The 23,651-nt window shown below is 29.0% G+C and overlaps 1 protein-coding gene across 4 annotated transcripts in view; it reads right to left on the bottom strand.

The window, feature by feature from the left end:
• The window catches only part of LOC123271031 (transcription factor collier), a 118,180-nt gene that overhangs the window by 74,427 nt on the left and 20,102 nt on the right, over positions 1–23,651 (bottom strand). For 2 of the 4 annotated variants that reach the window (XM_044737261.1, XM_044737260.1), the window contains exons 4-6: positions 19,282–19,337; positions 9,625–9,698; positions 7,939–8,007 (exon numbers count right to left, since the gene is read on the bottom strand). In XM_044737261.1, the coding sequence (XP_044593196.1) occupies positions 7,939–8,007; positions 9,625–9,698; positions 19,282–19,337 (199 nt within the window). Of the gene's footprint in view, positions 1–7,938; positions 8,008–9,624; positions 9,699–12,026; positions 12,147–12,224; positions 12,324–19,281; positions 19,338–23,651 lie in introns of those variants that run through there. The other 2 variants (XM_044737264.1, XM_044737265.1) reach the window with 2 other exon arrangements.

The following is a 23,651-nucleotide window of genomic DNA, read 5'->3' as shown; positions in this document are numbered from 1 at the left end:
CAGAGAACAAAAAATGAGTCGAAATATGAGGGTTACATTATACTAGTTTATCCATTATTTGTTGTCGTTTCTGTGGCTGTGGGGACTTTTCAGGTGCCGGTAGTCCGTGGTATTTATGTTTGTTCTTTTAGTACAGTTGAGTAAGCATGTCATAATCAACGAAGGCCGTCTCAATCAAAGTGCCATTGATACCCTATTGTCGCCCACTCTCAGTTTTACAATAGTCCCCTTGCTCAATTTTATTGTGTGGTTCTACGCACTGAAAATATTGGGCTAAAATGGAGAACTTTGATTCGGAGCAGAGATTTTTCAAGTATCTTCTTACCTTTGGACAAGCTTATGGTTAAAATACAGCTTTGATTATTTAAAAATTGGCTTAACTTTTTTTTCATCAATACCAAAACGAAAAAAAAATTTTTTCATTCAAACAACAACCAGTTAGAGTTTTTTTAACCAAACTGAGTGTTAATTACAGAGCGCAAGACAGTGCAAATAACAACCACGGTTTGATGACTGTGTAAATATTGGGGATCAAGTAATTAATATATTGATTATGACATTTTGCAGCAATTGCTACGGCTATTGTTAGTGATAATGGGCGAGGCAGCTAATTATCAAATAGGTGATTTATATATAAACATTTCGTTTTAATTCAACCGTGGTGATTAATATTCCATTAAAAATACACTTTTTTATTTCATAATGCACTCATAACTCTGATTTTGTATATTTCCATTAGTTGTTATTACTTTTAGGCAATTTGTTACAATATTAACAGGATATTAATGGACTTAACTTATATACATACTACCAAGTTTTTTTTAATAAAATTTTTTTGGAATTTATCGAACAATTATATACATTGATTATTTATTTATTTAAGAACATGTAGTACTAATTAAAACGACGTCTAATAAATAACAAACTTCAATTCAATACATTGAAGATTAAAGATTAAAATAAGGATAAGGGGGCGTCCATAAATTACGTGAGGCATTTTTGAGAATTTTTAACCCCCCCCCCTCCCCCCTTGATGAGATTTCGTAAGATTTTCCTCAACTCCCTCCCCCCTCCCCTAATCTCACGCGAGATTATTCAAAATTTATGTTTTGGCTGTAAACGGGTTGGATTATTGAGAAAAAAAGTGCCATTCGGCTACACCCGACATGGATAGGTAGATTTCTTGTTTGAATATTGAAAAAAACACGTTATTAAAAGGCCGTAATGTCCTAAAATTTATTTTTTATTATATTTTTGCAAATAAAGATATGAGACTGACTACAACAAATAGATATTTAAAGACATCTACCTAAAAAATAGGATTTTTTACATATAAAAGTCATTTGATGATAAAAGCTAAAATTTAATTTATTATTGATTTTTTTTTAATTTTCTCAACTACTAAATAAATTGAAAAAAGTATTAAAAGTCGACGAACAATAGTTTAAATTGAAGATAATTAAACATATTATGACAAAATTGTATTAAAATTACGACATGAGACCGGCTACCACCGATAGATTTTTAAAGAAATCTATACCTAAAAAATTAGTGAATCCTATCGATCAATAATCAAATTAAACAATCGAGCGCTACTTTGCTGCTCTGCAGGGTTCAGACGAATACGACAAACACTATTGTGTCAAATTTGGCCATATTTTATTATAGAAATACTTTTTCACGCAATTTTACACTGTTTTCTGCTAGAGAAAAAATTACGTGATATTTGTTAAGATCCCCCCTCCCTTCCCCCTAAGTGAGATTTAGTAAGATTTAGCATGATCCATTCCCCCCCTAGAACACCTCACGTAATTAATGGACGCCCCCTAAAGTAAGTGCAATTCGCAGAATTATTATGCTGAGTTATCATCTGATTTGGTGACATTAAAATTCTATTTTTTAAATTATTATTTTCTATATTAATTTCCAAGTTTAATTTAATTTTACCTTGTTTATATTACAAATTATTTAAATTAATTTTTATGCAATACTATATTATGTACTCACAGAAATTGTTTTCTTCTAAAAACTGTATACACTATGTAATAGAAATTGCCATTTTGCTTGTGCCTTGGCATCAATAAACAAAATCTAGTACAGTCTGATGTCGGTAATTCAGTCTAGACCAGTGACAAAAAATACCAATTGAATATATCGGTTTGTTTATTTGAAACTTTTGAAACACATGTAAAATGCACGGAAGGAGGTTATCAGATTAACTGAAAATACTCTAAACACTGCTTAAAAAAATTAAACTAGATAATTTATTTTTGGCACTCTCTTGCGGCCTACATAAAAGTATAGTAAATGAAATTTTTTGTTGATAATCAGTGTTCTAGCCTAATCTAGCTGCATTTTAATAATTCTGTCTTATAAGTAATCTAAACTTAAATAAAGAATAACCAAAAAATTAAATCAATCTCAAAGATTATATTGGTTGTACGTTTATTAGTAATTTCTTTATAGTAAAGTTTATTTACTTGAATATGTGATTGGTCCTGAGATAAGACAGTTTTACGCGCGAACACTACCTATTTATTTATCATTTTGTTATTTTTATTCAATGATTAGATTTAAAAATAAAAGAATCAATTTATGGACTATTATTTACATACTTCTGTAAAGTTTAATGATTTCTTATTAAATAATTACTTGGTCAAAAAGCGCCCCAGCATTTTGTTCAAAAGTTAAATATTACCTGTCCTATACATGTTTTTAAAGTTAGCAAATACTGAATTGGTCGATTTTTTTTATTTTTGCATGAAAATATATCAATTTATTATGTATCTAACGGTCTTTCTAAATATTAACTTAGTAAAAATTTTTTAAGGTGTCATTCAAAATTTTAAAAAATTGTCGAATTAGATTTATTTTTCAAACTTTTCTTTGTTTAAAAATTTGTCAAAATTTTTTTGTGCACACGGAAAGAAAATTAAAGGAGTTTTTACTATTTTACTATTGTAATTTTTACTAAATAAAATAGTAACGGTGGACTATACTTATTTAATAATTTTTACGATCTACTATTGTAAATTTTATCCAACAAATAAGACTAGCAAGAGTCGTAAAAAGTCGAATACTATAGAGCAAATTATACAGTATGTGTTTGTGAACTTTACAATTCAACTATTGTAAAAATTCATAGTTGGTTTTTTTAAAAGAAATATTAGGGAGGGAGAGAGATAGAAAAAGAAACCGAAATTTTCGTGCTATCTGGGAATCGAACCTAGAACTCTGCGTTGGCAGCCAGAGACTCTCCCTCTACGCTATCCGAGGTAAACTAAGACGCATATCCTTTAACATTTACATAAACTCGAAGTCTAGCGCTGTGTACGGCCATCACTCACACTAATTGAGAAACATTCCAATTCAACTATTGTAAAATTTGCTATATGTATTAATTTTCTATTGGAAAGATACAGAGGCAGCACTGGAAATTTTCATCTCTTACTTTTTACAATAGTAATATCGTATTTTTTCATGAATAAATAGTATTTTTTCTTCTAAAATATTTGACAATTAATAGTAATAAAAGTATAGTCCAGCTTTACAATCCACAGATTCGGTAGAATCTGGCGCCAAGTTCCGTTCAAATCCGTTGTAAACGGAGCGCCAGACTACCGACTGTGTTTACTGTAAGCAGAACGGTATTCCGAGGTTGCAAAATTTTATTTAATTATATGGTTCTCCTTTTTCCAAAATAATATATTATAAAAGTAATTTATACTTTATTTTACTGATATTAATTAATTATAATCAATTATAACACTTAATTCACTTAAAATTATTAAATTTTATCAGCACAAACTATAGTAAGCCCAGAAATTTCGATCCTGACTTTTTTTCGATGGAGAATATCAGCGCCACAGACTAGATAAAATAAAAATGTGTAGTAATCCTTCCTATAGACACGCAACTACAGTAAAAAGTGATTCATAGCTTGTATCTATGGCCGCCAGGGTGCACTGGAATTACATCTACATAAACTGTAGCTTTAAGGGGATAGTTTGCAGTAAAAAATGCAGTCAACACGAGATTTAAGTTGTTATCAATTGTAAATTTTCATTATAATTACAAAAAATACTAAAATCCGAACAAAAACAGTTTCACTGTAAAAAGTCGCACCAAGTCCACGTTCATAAGACTATTAGGAAAAAAAATTTTTTTTTTCTTTACAAAAAGATACAAAATAAAAAAATTAAAAAATCCGAGTAACCGATATGATTGTTTATGATTTTCGGAAATTAAAAAATTTTTTGTAAATTTAAAAATTAAAAAATTTTAGAACGTACTTGGTGTGCGTCATTGTGTATTTCAATTTTTTTAAAGTCCTAGTAAATAGATTTTACTAATTTCATTAAAAGTAAAATATTTTGCAACCGCGCACACTAAATACGTTCTAAAATTTTTTTTTAATTTTTAAATTTACAAAAAAATTTTTTTTAATTTCCGAAAATCATAAACAATCATATCGGTTACTCGGATTTTTTAATTTTTTTATTTTGTATCTTTTTGTAAAGAAAAAAAAATTTTTTTTTCCTAATAGTCTTATGAACGTGGACTTGGCGCGACTTTTTTACAGTGAAACTGTTTTTGTTCGGATAGTTGTATCGTAAATTCTCCCAGAAATTTTTTGCCGTGTAAATATTTTTCAAACTTTTTTTTTTCCTTACAAATTTTTAAGGTAAATTTCAAGTACTTTCCAAAGCGACGCTCCAATCGATCTTGATATCACAGCTGTATAAAAAATTACACATTTTTGTAATCAGTTGTTACTTCCCGTGAAAAAATTTTCTGATCAGACTATATCAGGCCTGATATAAACCGTCCATTTTTAATTTATTTATTAGAATTTACTTTAATTAAATAATTTTTTTTACTATTAAGTATTATCTATAATTTTACATAAATTTTCAAGTAAAAAAACTTAAACAAAAAAAAATTAAACCATAAAAGCAATTAAATATTTAATCTTGTTAAATAAAAATTAAATTTTTCTAAAATATATAAATTTATAATAATAAAATTTTTTAAGTATTCATATTTAAATTAAAGAGATCGCATTTCATACCGTTTATTATGCTTAAATTTTTACTATGGGAAACACTAAAAACAATATTGTAAACAATGCAATCAAAGTAATACTCTGAGAACTAATAAAGGAAAAATAAACATCAAGATACAATTTCAATATGAGATTAATAATCCACAAAATAATAACGGTTGAAGAGAGCTATTCTTCTGGTGGTATATGACACGTGACCGCTATTACAAAACTAATTTTAGTTGCATTGTATGTATACAATGATGTGGCCAATGTACATATTATTTTTTAGCGATTCTTTATATCAATTTCTTAATTGAAAATTTTTTTTCTAACAATTCTTATTTAATTTAACATATTTTCATTTTTTAAAATTTATCTTATTATTATTTGCTGTTTTGCAAAATATTAGATCAGTATCGATATCAAGACTACGAAAATTATTTTTTTTTAATAATTAATTATATAAATCTTTCGAAAGGAAATTTTTAAAAAAATTTTGACAAAGAAAATAAATTTTCTAATAAAAAATTTTTTATAAAACTAAAATTTGATAAAACAATTAAAATTGAAAATTTTACAAAGAAAAAACAATAATACAATATACTTACAGCGCATTTGAAAAAAAAAAAAATAATAAAAAAACAATGTTGACAGAAATTTTAGTGTTTTATTATGCTCAACCTTCCTATGATAAATGTAGACATATTTGGCAAGGAGAACAATAAGAATAGGCATGATATTTATTGGTTGAGGATCACTGTGCACGAGTCGCGTCTTCGTGAAGACCATCTCATCTGAGGTCCCATGGGAAACTTGTTCCTACCGTTTCTCTTATCTTAAAACATTCTATATAGACTATTCAGATATCAAACTCACCCAATATTCACTGCTCTTATATATATATACATAGATGTATACATATATAAATGTATACATAGATGTGAGGTATTCCACACCAAATCGACCACTTTCAAGCCCGACCCTTTTTAATTTTGCTAAAATTGTTATATGTTGTAATACTTTACTAAACAACATTTGAATGATTTTTAAAATATTTTTATTCAGCCAAAAATTTTGAATTATCCATTAATGAAACCTTATCTTGCATTTATTATTACAGACCCTATGTTTAAGTTAATTTTCTAAATAAAACTCTGATTTTCCTTTTTTATAAAGTCTAAATTAATTCTTATATCAGTCACATGTACTCTCAGAAATTTTCACTGTTTCAGTAATGAAGAATATGAATTCACGCTTAATTGAATAAGATTAAGTTAGAAAATGAACAATTTAACGTTAAGATAATGTTAATAAGTCAAAGTATATTATAAATTTTACTAACAGTTTTCTATTACTTATATAAAGCCCTTAATAACTAAGCCTTTAAGTCTAAGTGTGTAATAAATTAGCGTAATTGTAATTATAATCAACATGAAATGTAATATAAACTCTTTACTATAAATGTACATCATTTGCACTATAAAGTGTCCCTATTATTGGCCAGTAGGCTGTTTGGACTTAAATAAATGAATAAACAAGATAGTTGTTGTGGTTAAGGCATACCGTCAGAAAATTCTAAATTTTTCTATACTTATTAAGGACATGGTGATACAATTACCCTAAAAATTTGAAGTCGATTGACCACCTATAACCCGAGATAAATTCAATTAAGGAGAATAGCCACTGTGAAATTTAAAAAAAAAAAATTTTTTTTTTTATTGAATCCAAGATTATAGATTCAAAAATATGTATCTAGAGTTTGGTATCAAAATTCCGAATACTTTCCGAGTTATAGTCATTTTTGTGACAGTGCGTCAAATGACTTTACACGCGCGGCACTCCGACGAAAACGCGTTTTTCTCGAAAATACTTTTTTTGAACTGATGAGAACTGTAATTTGCATAAATATGAACCGATTTGCAACTTTTTTTTCCCCCGTATTCGTCTATTTAGATATTAGTTTTCGTCTATTTAGTTAGTAGTTATAGTTGCACGTAGGGGATTTTGGAAATTTTGATTTTTAAGATTTTTTAGGGCTGTTTGAATCAAAAAAAATGAGGAAAAAAAAAGAAAAAATTTTTAATATGTCACCATTTTTTTTTAAATCCAAATTTTCAAAATCCCCTACGTGCAACGATAACCACATGCATGTAGATCACAACGCTCTTTCGTTTTTTTGTTTTATATAATCCGTTTTTGAGTTAGTGATCGCATCAAGGAGGAGAAAACTTTTTTGGTGCTCCACAAAAATTCTAATAACTTTCTAACAACATGAAATTTTTGATAAAAATTTAGGAGAATAATCTTTAATGTATATTTTATAAAACAAAAAAAACCCGATCCCCAAATTCCTTTATTATCCCAGTCAAAAAAATTCCCGAAAATCACCTATTTTTTCGATCCTCACAGTGGCTATCCCCCTTAAAAATTGGATATTTAACATTGATTGCATACGCTCTCTGCAGTTCTGAACCAGTTTCTTAGTTATAAAAAAAAACTACCTGTCAGAAACTTTAAAACAACTGACAGTCTTTAGATGTATTTGTTGTGAGTTTGAAAAAAAATAAAAAAAAATTTTTGACCGTCTAATTATTTATAAATAATGGATTAAAGTTCAACAATTTATGAAAAATTATATATCTACGGAGTTGGACAGAAACAATTGTATGGGTTGCATCTCCACAGGTAGTCTTGCGTAAAAATTATGGATTACTTAGCTACAAGCTCATATACTTTTACAGCGAGTATAATCTCTAATTTTTTGATAATATTGTACCATGATAACTACCTTAATTGAACAAGATTAAGTCAGAAAATGAACAATTTAACGTGAAATTCTCTTAAGACATCCATACTTTCAATTTGTAGAAATTAATTGAAAATTAACTCACCGGTCGATGATAACGGGATCACTTGGTGTTTCATTTCTATTACCGCAACTTTTTTTGTCACAGCACCGACTGGAAATTAATAGTTGTAATAATTATTAAAATAATAATAATAATAATAATAATAATAATGATTTTATAGGCATATTATAATAGATCCTATTCAGAAAAAAATTATAACAAGACATTCAAGAAGCTAGATTTCAATTATTTAATTTATTCATCTTTCCGATACATGATGAAGTAATTTATACAATGATAAATAAAAAGTTAATTGTTTGGGATGAACTTTTAAGATAATAATAATAGTATTCTCATGCTATGAACTTGAAGCAAAAGTTTTGAGGCTAAAGCTAAAAACCTTGCACCTTCTCTTGACTAGCTTGAGCCAGCCCATGGGATTTTTAGTAACGATGTAGTAGAAAAGGGATAGTTACGCAATAGGGTGACAGAGATAAGGGCTCAGGGCAACGTCCCATGGGCTAAAGTGATTCAACTCACTTGCACTGTGCGTAAGCAGCATATCTACGCATATTCATATTTATGTATGTGATGTATATGACTGACATAGATGCATTAATCTTATACCAAGTATTTTTATATTTCGATACTATAGAATTCTATCACTTGGTGTAAAAGTGCTTTCATGTACATTTACACGGAGGAAAAAAATTTTTTTTTTATTTTTTTGTACGGTAAAATTAATTTTTCTTTACAGACACAGAAAAAATTTCTTATTAAAATTCTAATAGTGACAGAAGAGGTCACTAATGCAGGATTAAGGAAAATTTGTATGTTACTAGGATTAAAAATGATATAAAAATAGTATATTGTGTGACTAGGGATGAAACAAAACGATTTCAGACCACTGAAGTTGCCTGCCCGAGCGAAGCGAGGGCTGGCATCACTCGGTCTGAAATCGTGTTTCATCCCGCGTCACACATTATATTTTTCATATAAGTTGCATTAAAAATGCTAGTTTCAATGTCTGGAGCCAACCAGAACTAGATAGTTTCAGACGAACAGCGAAAATACCATTTTATTATGAAACTTATAATAAAATAGAAAGTAATAGTTTATTTTTTACCAAACATTATTCGTAAATTGACAAGTTTTCTTTTATCATTCTTATTTATGCTTAATATTAGAATTATAATATGTCAGTACAGTTAACGGTTAGAATGACAATTATAAAGGTATAAAATAAACAAACAATTGATAGGATTGAAAATAAAGCTGCAACTTCACCTCGCGGACAGAAAATCGTCATTTTCTGTCCGCCGGGAAGAAATAATTGATACCTGCCCGGCACAGTCGCATTGGTCTGAAATTGTCTAGTTTCGGTTGGCTCAACAGGCATTGAAACTCACATTTTCAATGCAGGTTATATGAAATAGTATATTACACACCGAGGGAAGTAAAGTAAGAAATGTCTCAGATCACATGTAATTGTTGGCCGAGGCGAAGCCGAGGTCAAGAAACATGTGATCTGAGGCTTTCTTATTTACTTCCCGAGGAGTGTATGCTATTTTTTTGCTCGACGAAGGCAGAAAGTAGCAATTTCGTTTAGCGCAGCGGGCCGAAATTTGACGCTTTCTGCCCGTCGAGCAAAAAAATTTTTTAAGCATCTATAGCAATGATAAATGCAGTTGTACTCGGTCTAGAATATTTTTATACAAATTTACTCACCTGCACATAACTTCATGGGTAAGTAGAACTCTGCACATTTCCGGGTTTTTATCCTGACCTTCATACATGATTGCCTGAAATGAGACAAAAAATAATATTTTTGGAGAGCGATGATGATAATAATAATAATAATAATACAAGTTAGGAAAAAGAAAAAATGATTACTTCCAAGTAAATAAAGAGTAAATAACTCTATAGAGCCAATTAGAATAAAAAAGAGAAACGGAAAATGATATGATGCTTGCATCACCCCCTTGTACTAGGATGAAGTATAGACTAAGCTCTGAGTGGTAGAAGTAAATCCGTTAAGCCTCCTTCACAATCTTCTGATTGATTTTTATTTAATGACGACACATTGTGTAGACTTGTGTACATGTATTTATAAATGGAGAGGAAGTTGATATAAATGCTACGTGGTGGATTACCGGAGTAGTGACCGGCCAGGGGAATTACGGGCCTTGTGCATACATTTAAAAAAGATTATCGTTAACTTTCATACGAGTACTATGAATATTTCCATTGTTTTAGAAATAAAAATAGTGTTATAAGATTAGTCATAAAACAAAATTTTAGTAAATTTTTATGTTTTATGACTCATGCACTGACAAAAAAGCATTTTTCCATTCACAATATTTCTTATGCTGAAAAAAAAAACTTGGTATTGCTCGACTAACAATACCTGGTAAATTGATCAGCACTAAGGTAAAAAACCCCCTATTATTGACACTATAAGAGTGATTATGAAATTTGAATTTTTTTATTGTGTTTCAAATCAATATTGTCAAGTTTTTTTTTATAGGACACCTTAATCATTATTTTTACTTATATAATTTAATTAATTAACTTTAATAGCAATACATTTAATAATTATTATATCAACTTAAAACCAACAAGTCGAATGTATGTATTATTGACAGCGCAAAAATTCAAAGAGCCGATTATTGACATACCATTGACCCTATTATTGACAGGTCGTTTATTACAGTTAAATTTATACTAACAATAATCATTTTTACTAACTAATGCAAAGCTATTAATAATTCTTATTATTTTAAAATTCGTTTGAGACTTAGCTTTTCTATATTTTTTACCAGGTTTTTTTTTAGCAATTTTTTCTAGTCTCAAATAATTTGATTCTTATAAAATCACATGACAGAATTGTAAACATTAATACGTTGATATGTATGTTGAGGGGGTAAGGTTGCCTTACATTATGGCCTATGTCGTTAGTTGACGCAAGTTAATTTTTGTGTCCCCATCGTTGACATCCGGTATTTTAAAATTAATTTTAACTCGATAAAGTATAAGTAAATGACTATATGGTTATTTAGACTATAAATAATCTGAAATGATTTTAAACAATGCAATTACATAAAAAAAACATTGAGAAATCTGTATTTGAAAATAAGGTCTTTCTTAACAATATTGTTAAGAAATTACAAACGTATAAGCAGTTTTGGCCTACTTGAAAAAATGAAATTTTTTTGCGGTAAATAGTTTATACTTTGAAATTAAATTTTAATATTTTTTAATTATAAAAATATGTAAAATTGTCATGAAATATCAACAATTGTGATTATTAACAGAATTTAATAATGAAATAATAAAATTAAATAGAGTGTCAATAATGGGGGCCCTGCCAATAATAGGGATTTTCACCTTATATACTATAAATACAATGGATATCAATATGAACAAGACATCAAACTCTGATAAAAAATTTAACTTGACTCAAGAGCAAGAATCTTGAACCAAGAACACCATTTTAAAGAAAATGAATTTCTTGAGCCAAGAGGAAAATTTCTTCAGTCGAGAAAATATTCTTGGTTTAAGAATTTTTCTTCTTGCTTCAAGAAATTCATTTTCTTCAAAATGGTGTTCTTGACTCAAGATTCTTGCTCTTGAGCCAAGTTAAATTTTTTATCAGTGTAGGCGGATAAACTCAGAATTTACTATAATATTACTGCTTAGGGTATAGATCTTAAACTAAATTCGGTATTGCTCTGAAAACTATAGGGTAAAAGCCTCAATAGATGATCATGTACCAGTATATGATCACTCCATGTATTTGTATATCTATATTGGTGAATATAACTGGTACGTGATCATCTATTGGGGCTTTTACCTTACTGGTATTTTGATAATCACTTAATCACAACACGTATTTTCACCTTAAGAAAACTCCCTCAATAATACTTTGTATACTAATAGAAACATTACTTTTTTTTTAGTGCACCCTCACAATTTCGATCCTATGATTACAATTACTATTTACGAATAAACAAAGTTTCAAATACCTCAAACAACATTTTTTGTTTTTCGGTTCATCCCTAATTTATAGAGTGAGTTTATGTAAGTATATTAAATAATAATAACAAAGAAGTAATGTCATGTTATATTACGTGAGATACGCGAAGTAATAGTTCGTTAAACACATGTGTCGTCGAGACTTATATGTATATATTCAGGCGAGCATCACGACATGCAATTCTGTTTATCCAAGAGTCCATTATACAGCGAGGCAGCAGTAACATCGACAATATAATGTGTTAATCTCTCATTCTCTTTTTATTTGTTTTTCTCATTCCAAGAGTACTTACAAACAATTTTAGGTAATTACTTTTACTCCGTACAAACAATGAAACGACTGCTTCGAGTACGTGGGCTAGTTTGCCTAATATCATTTCCGCGAATCGGAATAAATTTTTATGGATTGAACATGATAAAATCTGTTGTAAATAATTTTATCTTTTACACTAGTTTTATTTAACACTAAATTTTTAAATTATTCACCGCGATGTAAATATAATTATAATTATAATCATGTAGATTATCATTGATAGCAGCCAGAGGTAGATAAATATGAGAACTAAATGATTAAGACGTTGGGGTATGAGAGTGTGAGTTATTGCTTTAAGCCCTAAGAGAGAATGTGCTCTCAATGGAATTTACTTCTCATCTACGCTCTTTTTGACTCCCAAAGCATCTATAAGAGTTGAGGCTTCCAATCGTCAACTAAATTCCCACGGGAATTGCTCTGTGAATTAAAAACAAGAGTTTACTTGCAACCCATACTTTCACTTCTTCATAAATTAAAGTAACTACCTTCATAATTTATAAGTACAAAATTTTCTAAAATTTTTTTTTGCTGCAAAATAAACAGTCTTAAAATTGGAGAAGATTTTTCTAAAAAAATGTTATGACTTTCTGAAAAGCTGCAATTAAACCCTCGCAATCTTATTCGAATTCTAAAAAAAATTTGATCTATTATCTGACGGATTTTGATGGATTCCAACCTTAATCTATGGACCGGATTTCCCCGTGATTTGCTTGATCGGCAAGCTGGGGTTGAGCTTAAGTAAGAAAATCTGGAAAACGGTTGACCCTGCAGGCTATCCCGGGAGTATCCGCTAATTTCAAGCTTGATAATATACATACACGTAAAAAAGTTTTTTATGTGGCTAGTAATAAACTGATTTTGTGATGTATACCCATATCAAGCTATATATAAGAGTAAAAAAATGATTTTTTACTTTTTCTACAGTTTTGGACCATTAACAATTAGTAGTTCCTTAGAAGAGTATAAATAATCATTTTTATTGTAAAACTTCTTACTTAACTCTCCTGTAAGGAGACAATTAAACGATCATACGCCATCTGGCGGAGATTATTAGCACTACATATGGTCGTATAAATTCTATGGCAAAATTTCAAAATGTCAAAAAAAGTATGTACACAGAAAAAAAGATTTCTTGACTGGAGAATAAAATTCTTGGCTCAAGTAAATTTTCGGGTGCCCGAAGGAAGACCGAAGTTGTCTTGGCCGAAGTAAAAATTTTTCTTGAAATTCTATTCTTGGTGGAAGTAATTTTTCTTAATTCAAATTATCATAAATACTTGATACAATAAATTTTTATATTGGATCAAGATTTTTAGATACTTCAGGGAAGCAGCGCCACCTATTTCAGCTGAGAAAAAAATTTTCTCACCTTGAGAAAATTTTTCTCTTAAATATTTGATACCCATTTTAGATTATTTTAGCACGCAATTATACATATTGAATGAAAGAAAATGGTTCAATATTATTTGATCTTCCCATTTGACATGTTCGTCAATAAAAATATTAATGAAAATTTATTTTCGAAATATTTAATTTTTTGGAGCAAGAGAAAAATTTTCTCAAGATAAGAAAATTTACTTCTGTCAAGAAGTTAATTTTTTGGAGCAAAAGAAAAATTTTCTCAAAACAAGAAAATTTTCTTGATTTAAATAAATTGTCTTGGATCAAGATACGTATTTCTTGAAGCAAAAAAATTAATTTTGTTGGAATAAGTGAAATTTCTTGTGTCAAAAAAAAATTTTTTTTTCGCCCAAGAAAATAATTAGCAAGAAAAATATTTTCTTGGTTCAAGTGAACCATTCTTTCTGTGTATAATTCTAACTCAAAATTTCAATTTAAAGTCAAAAAGCTGATGTAGAATTTACGGTGAATTCAAAACCGAAATATTTGATATTTTTTTTTAAATGTACTCTACTTAGGGTTAGATTGATTTTTTTTTTAATTTAATGTTGTTCTTAATTTTCGTTCAAAATAATTCTTGTTTTCATAAATATTTTTTTAGTCTATAAATAACTTAAAAATTATCACACGTTATTTATTTTAATAGAATTATATTCACTGAAATACTTATAGTTATTTTATATCTCAAGTATAATTTCCATTTTTTTGTGTTCAGTCGTATAAAAAGTACAGGAAGATTAAATTCTACCATGAATTTCTGTAATAATAAAGATATAATTTTTATCTAAACTATTTAAGAACATATAGTACGTCTGATGTCGGTAATTCAGTCTAGAACAGTGAAAACAAATGTAAATTGAATATATCGGTTTGTTTATTTGAAACGCATAAAATGCACTGAAAGAGGTTATCAGACTAACTGAAAATACTCTAAAAACTGCTTAAAAAAATTAAACTAGATAATTTATTCTTGGCACTCTCTTGCGGCCTACATAAAAATATAGTAAATGAAATTTTTTGTTGATAATTAGTTTTTCTACCCTAACCTAGCTGCATTTTAATAATTCTGTCTTATAAGTAATCTAAACTAAAATAAAGAATAACCAAAAAATTAAATCAATCTCAAAGATTATATTGGTTGTACGTTTATTAGTAATTTCTGTATAGTAAAGTTTATTTACTTGAATATGTTATAAGTCCTGAAATAAGGCAGTTTTACGCGCGAACACTATCTAAGGTAAAAGCCCCAATTATTGACGGGGGTCTAAATATTGACACCCTAAATTATTTTTAAATATATTTAATTATCTGTAATAAGAATAACGATCAAATAAATTTTTATTAAATTTTAATTAATTAAAAAATTGAAAAAAATCACTTTCAGTTCAAAATATTAAATATTAATTATTAAAAAAAAATAAATTTAGCACCAATTCATCAAATCAGCTTACGAGCGTCTATTTTCTTAACAATTTTGGTTAGAAAAGCATTTTTTTTAACTGCCGAGTTTAAATTAATTTTTTCATGTAATTATATGATCTATTTTTTTTTTAATTAACAATATATAAAATATTTATAAACTTAAATAATCGAAATTAATTGTATGCTTTATAATATTTAAATAATGGGAGTCAATAATTAGTTCATAATTTTTATGGTGAATCCCATATTGACAGCTAGTCAACAGCGCTATGACGCCTTTTTTTTTTAGTATAAAATACGTTACGCGATTATATACAAGGCTTTTAACTGTCAAATAACTCGGCGTGTTTTGGTGTTAAATAAGTTTTTGAATAAATTGTTATATTTTTAATAGTAATTAATTATCATGGAAATTATTATTAATTAACTTTAATAATATTGATTACTTTATATCAAGTTTTGATAAATAATAATATAACCAAATGATTCGACGCATGCGCAGTAGGGGCGTCAATAATTGGGGTTACGGTACGTCAATATTTAGATCAATCAGTTTTTCAACCTGTCAATAATTGGTGTATCCAGATCATCTATTTAATTATTTAAAATTAATTAGTTAATATTACTGATTATCATTCTAAAAAAAGAAATTGATTAGTTAAAACATTACTTAAGACATTACCACAGACAAAATTCAACGATTTTTATATTTGATTGCTTGAAAAAAATGAAATCATAACTTCGTCTCTTATAGCGTCAATAATTAGGGCTTTTACCTTATTTTTTTATCATTTTGTTATTTTTTTTCGATAATTAAATTTAAAAATAAAAGAATAAATTTACGAAGGACTATTATCTACAAACTCCTGCAAAGTTTAATGCTTTTTTATTCAATAATTACTTGGTCAAAAAGCGTCCCATTATTTTGTTCCAAATTTAAATATTCACCTGTCCTACATGTTCTTAAGTATCGAAATACATAAAACATTACTCTGTTACACATGTTACAGAGCTATTTTCTGTGAATCGCAACTAGAACTACTATTTTAAATTGTGCGAATAGGAGTGAGGCATTAAAATGAGTACAAGCAACGTAAGGTTGAATTATACTTATAAAGTAGAGTGAGAACGCATAGAAAGATGAATAAAAAGATAGTTAAATTTGAATGTATACAGTAATGATTGCCATCGCAAATCGATTTGGAACTTCTCTTGGGGATTTTCTTATTTTAGTTTTAGAGAGGGGAGTAACATTATAGGATTGAGCGCTAAATAACGAACACACACACGTCTGTACATCTGTATCAGGCGCCGGTTCCCCTAACTTGTAAAAAGGGAGGAAGTTATTCTGTTATTCTATTCTTTAATCTTTTATCTGCCCGGGATTAGCTTATCTTCAAGTTATTATTTTCTATATCCATAGTTAAATACTAATATTTCAGTATTAAAGTCATATCATCTCGCCAACCGCTTTGATTTGCTGTTACTCCATTTATAAACATTATAAGATATCGCGTTCAGTTCTCACGCAAACTACCGCCGCGTATTTTCATCATTATTTTACATAAGTGGCAAAAAAATATTTTTATAAGATTCGAATAGATGCCAAGATTTAAATTTTTAAAAATTATATGAAAAGTGGATAAGAGATTAAAATATATTTCTTTTCGGGTGAAGTTATAGTAGCCAATTATATTGAGATTTATAACCTGCAGTCTATAAATTAGCTTCAAACTACTCTCTTTATAATTTTGTAGATTTTATAATTTTATAATTGTCTCTTATATATTTCATTTTAATCGTATGAAATAAACGTCTAATTTTGGGGTAGTTTCTTGGACTGTCAATTACTTTAGATTATTTTGACAGACAACGGGCAAGTGTCTGACCATGCAAAGCTAAAAAGGATTAGTAGTGTAATCAACTAAAATTGAGAACGATCTATATCTTCTTCTTGGTTGAATTTAAGCTGAAAGGGTTGATTTTACATTTTGGAGTATTGAGTAACAAAAATTTATTACCCCCCAAAAAAAAACTTTTGGCTAGTGTTGGGAAATTTTTAATAAATAAAAATTAGTGTGCTCATTTAATAAAATTTTAGAGTTGAGGTAGTTCCTTTATCCAACCACTTTTCGACAGATTTTGTTCATTTCTTTTTTCGCGATTTAAGAATAACGTTTACTAATAAATCTCGAATTTTAAGGGCCAGTTTTTCAACCCAGGGTTTTTATTTAACCAGAGTTTATAACGATATAGCAACATATTAAATGAACATTAAAATAGTACTGTTTCTATGGTTATAAACTCGGGTAAAATGAAAACCGTGGGTTGGAAAACTGGCCCTAAAAAAACAAGATATTTAGTGAAAAAATTCCCGATTTTCAGGCTTACTTTTCATTTAAAGTCTCTAAAACTCTCAGACTTCCCGAATATTTTCTGTTACATTAAAAAAATTCCTCGACAGAATTGGAAAAAAAATTAGCAGAATAAAAAAAAATTTTTTGATTAATTAACAAAGAAAGTAGCACTTTATCGTATTGTTGTCGAGATATTATGAATAAAACATTTTTTTTGGTCATTTTTACATCGCGTTTCTATGGAAAATAATTATTGCACGCCTTATAAGCGAAGTGGATGAGGTTGTGCTCTACTCTCGCCTTACAAAAATCAAGTGATTTTTTTAACTAAAATTGTCTCTATTTATTTTCTATTGCACTTGTAGAATAATATTTACACATAAATGTCATGGAAAAACACTAGTTTCTACACTTATGATATTTTTGAAAGACATTTTGCTTTTTAAATAAATAAAAAAAATGTTTAAAAAAATTATTCCCTGGACGACTGTGTGTCTGATGTATGGAAACTGGCGTGATCACGATAACTGCCAAAAAACTTAACTGATCAAGTCCATATTTTTTTTATACGCTTTAGTATTATCCAAAACTAAATCCTTTCGAAGATCACGGTCTAATTCAATGTAGTTTAATTATAATTAGCAATAAACTAAAATCCACTTATCGTTTGCATATTTATATCTATGTAAATAAGGTTCGTTTACAACACATGCGCAGTACCTTTCTTTTCTGGGTGGACAATGGCGCGAAAGATTTAAAAGTATTTGAATTTTATTTTAATCAATTCGGCTGCCCAATTTCAAAACACAGTAACTAACATTTAGAAATTAAAAAAAATTTTTTTTATTAAAAAATAGTATGCCTGCCAAATTGATAAAAAATTTGATTTATGAATAGAAAATACTTGAATATAAATATTTTTAAGAAAAAATACTTGAAATTACGGTCTAAAAGTTATAAAAATTGCAGCAATAATAAAGAAAAAAATTAGGTATAAAAATTTTGCAGTTACTGTGTTTTAAAATTGGGCAGCCGAATTTTATTGTGGAAAATGAGATTATGAGGCGTGCACTTTTGGATTTCCCAAACTTTTTGACAATAGTAAATGCTCTCTAGCCACACTATTTATGGACAAAATTTTTAATTTTTCCAAGACAAAATTTCCACTTTTTTTCTTGTATAAATTACAATTGAACTTTTTATATCAAATACGTTTAATAAATTTGTTATTCTAAAAGTCTCAAAAAAAAAAAAAAATAAATTATAGTCAAGACTAACCATAATACTAACGAGATTCTTTTTTTTTGATCGATTGCCTAAGATATATACATACAATAATCGTTATAAATAATATATATATTCACCCTTAAATCAGAGGCAAATACATATTCATCAGATATAATTGGCGTCTGCCTAAAGGTTATGATCCTTCTTTAGATAGTATCACACTCGGCGAAATAAAATATCTCTACTTGTCTTTTCTTCCGCTTCTGTAGAATAACACCACGCAGTTCCCGCGCGAATGAACGCCCAATAGGGGTGAGAGAATCGCCACGTGGCAAAGATAACATACCCAAGACAGACGGGTATTGCTGTCACTGCTCGTCCTACATACATTCAGTACGTTATACACAAAGTAGGGTAGAAATCAGCCCCCTGGAAAATTAAGTGCTTGTACCTACAGCGATAACGCGTATGCTTCACGCATCACCTTCACCAAACGACAACATCGATTAGACAGCTCATCTGCTTACTTACTATATATTACCTCTATTATCTTGTTAAATAATCTATGACACAAGGATTATTCTAATCAAAGTAATAACTTTTAGTGGTTATAATAACTTTTTAAGTTACCTGTTTTGTTGACGAATCGATAAGTCTCACAAAAATATCCTGCTCTTGCCTATGGCCTGTAATGAAAATAAATATTTTGCATTAGATTCATTATTTTTCTTCTTCCATCAAAATATTTTATTTACAATTTCATTAAAAGAAAAATTCAATTCTCTGAACGAGGAAAATCTAGTTGGATAGCATCACCACTATTTAATTAAAGTTCTTATACCTAAAATTATTTATTGTACTTAACCCTAATAGATAGTTACTTACACTATTTTTAGTTAAATATCGTCTCTCCTCTAACTCCCTCAGTTCTATACGGATCTCAATAAGACGTAACATACTTATTCTTAGGACGATTTCTGAGCTTAATCTGACACGCAAAATCGTGAAGCGTTCCATATTTTTACAAATATAAATAATGCTATGAAGCGGGAAAGAATAGGAGTTACGGAAATTATTACGTGAAGCGTTCCACATTCACGTAACAGGATAATTGGTAGGAAAGGATTGAGAAAGAAATGTGGAGAGGATCGTCTTAATGTGAGTTTATAGAATATGCGAGAAAAAATTATTAGATAGCTCGGACTGGGATTCGAACCCAGAACCTTCCGAAGACATGTCGGCTACTCTACCATTTGAGCTATCCGGTCTACACTAAATTTCCTTTCGCTTATTCTATATACATTAAATTCTAAGATGAGCTAAATTTGTCAATTAGTTTAGAAATGAGAGCAATACAAAAATTTTCAAAAATCATTAAAAATTTTCACTTTTACTGTATTTCCGTGCAATAACAATTGAACGCGATATCTTATCGGATTTCTGTAAATTGCATTTGAAAACTAATTTAATAAGCTTCAATTTGAATATTTACTTATTTTCCCAAATTAAATACATAGTAAAAAATTTTGCGTCATTGCGTCAAAAAATTTAGTGTTAAAAATGTTTATGTTAAGTATTTAACATTTTTTAGTGTTGATTTAACACAATGAATGTTAAATTTACACTTAAAAGTGTTAAATATTTAACATAAAAATTTTTAATACTAAATTTTTTGACGCAATAACGCAAAATTTTTTACTGTGTAGTTTAGGAATAATAGCAATTCAAAAATTTTCAAAAATTTTCAAAAATCGCAAAAATATTAATTTTTTACTTTTACCGTATTTCGGTACAATAATAATTGAACGCGATATTCTGTCAAATTTCTATAAATTGCATCTGAAAGCTTATTGAACAAGCTTAAATTTGCGTACTTCATTATCAGTCTAGGCCAAAAATTACCTACTTTCTCAGACAGATTTCATGAAATTTTACTTTTGCATTTGTGTTGACTTCATTGTTGTTTAATGTAACAAAAACTTATTTTTTTTTGTGTGCAACCCTAGTAGTATTTTTTTAATTGATCATGAAATCTTCTTCCATTTCAGCTGCCGAATGACCTATTTAGTTCAATATCGGCTCAAAACTCATTTTGATTAACTTTAACTCAGAAAATAGAAAAAATAATTCGGACAGCCCTGACCGGGAATCGAACCCGGATCTTTTAGTTACGCAACAAGGGCTCTTTCAGTTAAGCTATCTGAGACGTTGTTCATAATAACCTTTCAATCGACTAATAATTGTTTGTTAAATACGATAACAGAACAATATTTATTAAAATACTATCGATGTAACTATTTATCAATAGTTACTTAAACTAATGCATAATTCGAGTAACTACGAAAAAAAAGTTCTGAAAACTATATTTTTATACTTGTAACGTTATAATTCAGCTAACTATGCACTTTTCTCACGGTTCTTTTATAAGCAAATCATATTTAAGCCATAATTTTCATATTAGCTCTGTAAATTGATTATACAAATCAAAGAAAAAAAGCAGTTTATCATTTGATTGTATTTTTTAAGAGTTATAGCGCTAACACCACTATGATTTTAAACTAAGTTTCACAAAAACTTTCTAAAATTCATTTTTTTTATGAAATTGGTCACTAATTAACTTCAATAAAGTTCCCAATCATTACAAGACTGCATTTTGTGAACATAAAAACCGTGGTATACGATTTAAAATTGATGGTAAAATAAAATTTCCTTATCATATTTAGAACTGTTTAATACGAATATGCTTGTCAAAATTTTAGAAAGAACGCTGCAGGAATCAGAAAATTACAGGCCAGTGCAACTCTTAGAAAGCAAAAACTGATCAGGTTCTTCCTTAAAGAAGAAACTTAACTGTCTCTGTTCACTCCATCCATTTCTTTTGTGTATGTCAATTCTGTCAGAATCACGTTTTTTTTTTTTTTTTTCAAGACGCTCTATCATCGCAACAAATAGCCATATGAGAAAGTATTTCAAGATTTTTCTAACGAATTAGATGTTACCGCTTGAAATTTTAAGATATTTTCTCGAATCATTTTTCCATTAAAATAAAAATTTTAAAAATAAAATTCTCTTATGAAAATTAATATCATATAACAAACACATTGAGGTATCTGAGTCCTTTGTGGTCACAGCCAATTTAAATTCCTAAATGACTTAACGTAACAAAAACAGTTCTTATAATGATAATGGTAATAAATTCTCCGGGTAAGTTAATGTATATGTATAGACACTAGGAGTAACTACTAGGAAGCAAATTTAAACTAAAAGTTATCTCCGTTTGAGTCTTGTGGATCGTGTATCAGTTAGTTGTATTCCCTGTTCAAGTAGATGTTGAACGTCATCTTATATCACCAATCTCTCGTCATTCGCTGCAACCAATAAATCTGTAATTAAATAATAAATAAGGAGTGATCTGTGGTATTCGAGGGATGGCAAAGTTTCTCCATATCTGGCGCTTGATCTCTTTTTGTCTCGATCATCTCATTGGGTCTCCATATCCTCGCAGAGCGTCTTCCACGGACTGTCGTTCGTCCATCCATCCACAGGTAGTTGTTTCTTTGGTCTCTGTCTCTGTCTTTGTACTTGTCTGTGTAGATGATTGTAAAAGCGAGGCTGAAAATGATGAGACGAGGATACACACATCAAGTTATAATAGAAACAAAAGTAGTAGTACAAACCAATACTAAAAGACCGATTAAGGCCCGCATCAACTCGATCATCCTTGAAAAGAAGATCCGCTTTTTCCTTTAACTCGTCTGTCTCTCCTTCTTATTCTCTATCACCCTCTTTATTCTTCAGTCTTTTAGTGGTTATTATTATTCACTCACTTGACTTATCCATTCACCATCACCAAAAACCCACAGATATCTCCTAGTTATGCTAATGGACCACTTTTCGTCAAAAACAGAACGAGGAAATGGAATAATCCTATTGTACTGCACTGCTCGATAGTAATATCTTATACTTTTTTAGTCCCCGTCGATACTTTTTCACTTTTATCGAATTTTTTTAGGTTTATTTTTACTGTCGAGAACATTATCATTTATCCTCCCTACGTATATCTTTGTTTATTTTGTTATTATTAGATCCCGATACATTAATTTTTTCTTTTTCTTTTAGGTTTCTTTATTGTCCTCAATATATAAATATAGTTTTACGCTATTTTGCCGAGATATTTCTGATTCATTGCACCGAAATCAATAATGCTTGTTGAGAAATATGAAAATTGTGAGGGTCGATAAAGACAAGGATATGAAAATAAAGTGATTGCAGTGTTAAAAAGAATTTAAAAATTTGTATAATAGCTTTTTGTAACAATTTTTGAGCTAATTTTACTCACAAATAATTTTTTTTTTTAATTACAGAGATTGAGAGATCTAATTCATGATCTAATAACCATTTTTTTTTAATTATTTACAAATGCAATACATAAAAATTATAAAAAAGTACAATCAATTTTGTACTGTAGTGGATCAGTATAAGATAATAAATGTAAAAAATTACGGTAAAATAAAATATTATTGCTGAAACCACTAAAAAATTTGCTAAGCTATCCAGTAAGAATTTATCCAAGTAACGGTATTAGCTATCGACTTTAAGGCGGCGCTGCAATCGCTCGCGATTTGTAAGCTGTACAAAAAATTACACTTTTTAGTGATCAGCCGTTGCTGAATTATAATCAATTTTAATAACACCCCGAGTAAAAATGAAATTATTATTTTTTACGGAAAAATAATAAATTTCGTTCGACCGCTGCACCACCGCCGCACCATACCGCCCCACCACCGCTGCACGACCGCCGTTTGGCGGACTATTACGCCGCACGCTAAAAATTTACTCCCCCTAGCATCGCCGCACTACCGCTGCACCACCGCCGCACCAATGCTAAATCATACCTACAATTTCACAAAAATTAATTTCACAAGTAATTAATTAATAAATAATGCGACTAGAAATCTTTATGTAAAACCTATTGATCAACCTCCTTTTAATCGAATGCC

The sequence above is a fragment of the Cotesia glomerata genome, linkage group LG8, assembly GCF_020080835.1.
Source record: "Cotesia glomerata isolate CgM1 linkage group LG8, MPM_Cglom_v2.3, whole genome shotgun sequence".
Taxonomy (NCBI): Eukaryota; Metazoa; Arthropoda; class Insecta; order Hymenoptera; family Braconidae; genus Cotesia; species Cotesia glomerata.
Note: the sequence above shows the minus strand (reverse complement) of the source record. Positions and strands in the feature narration are given on the sequence as shown.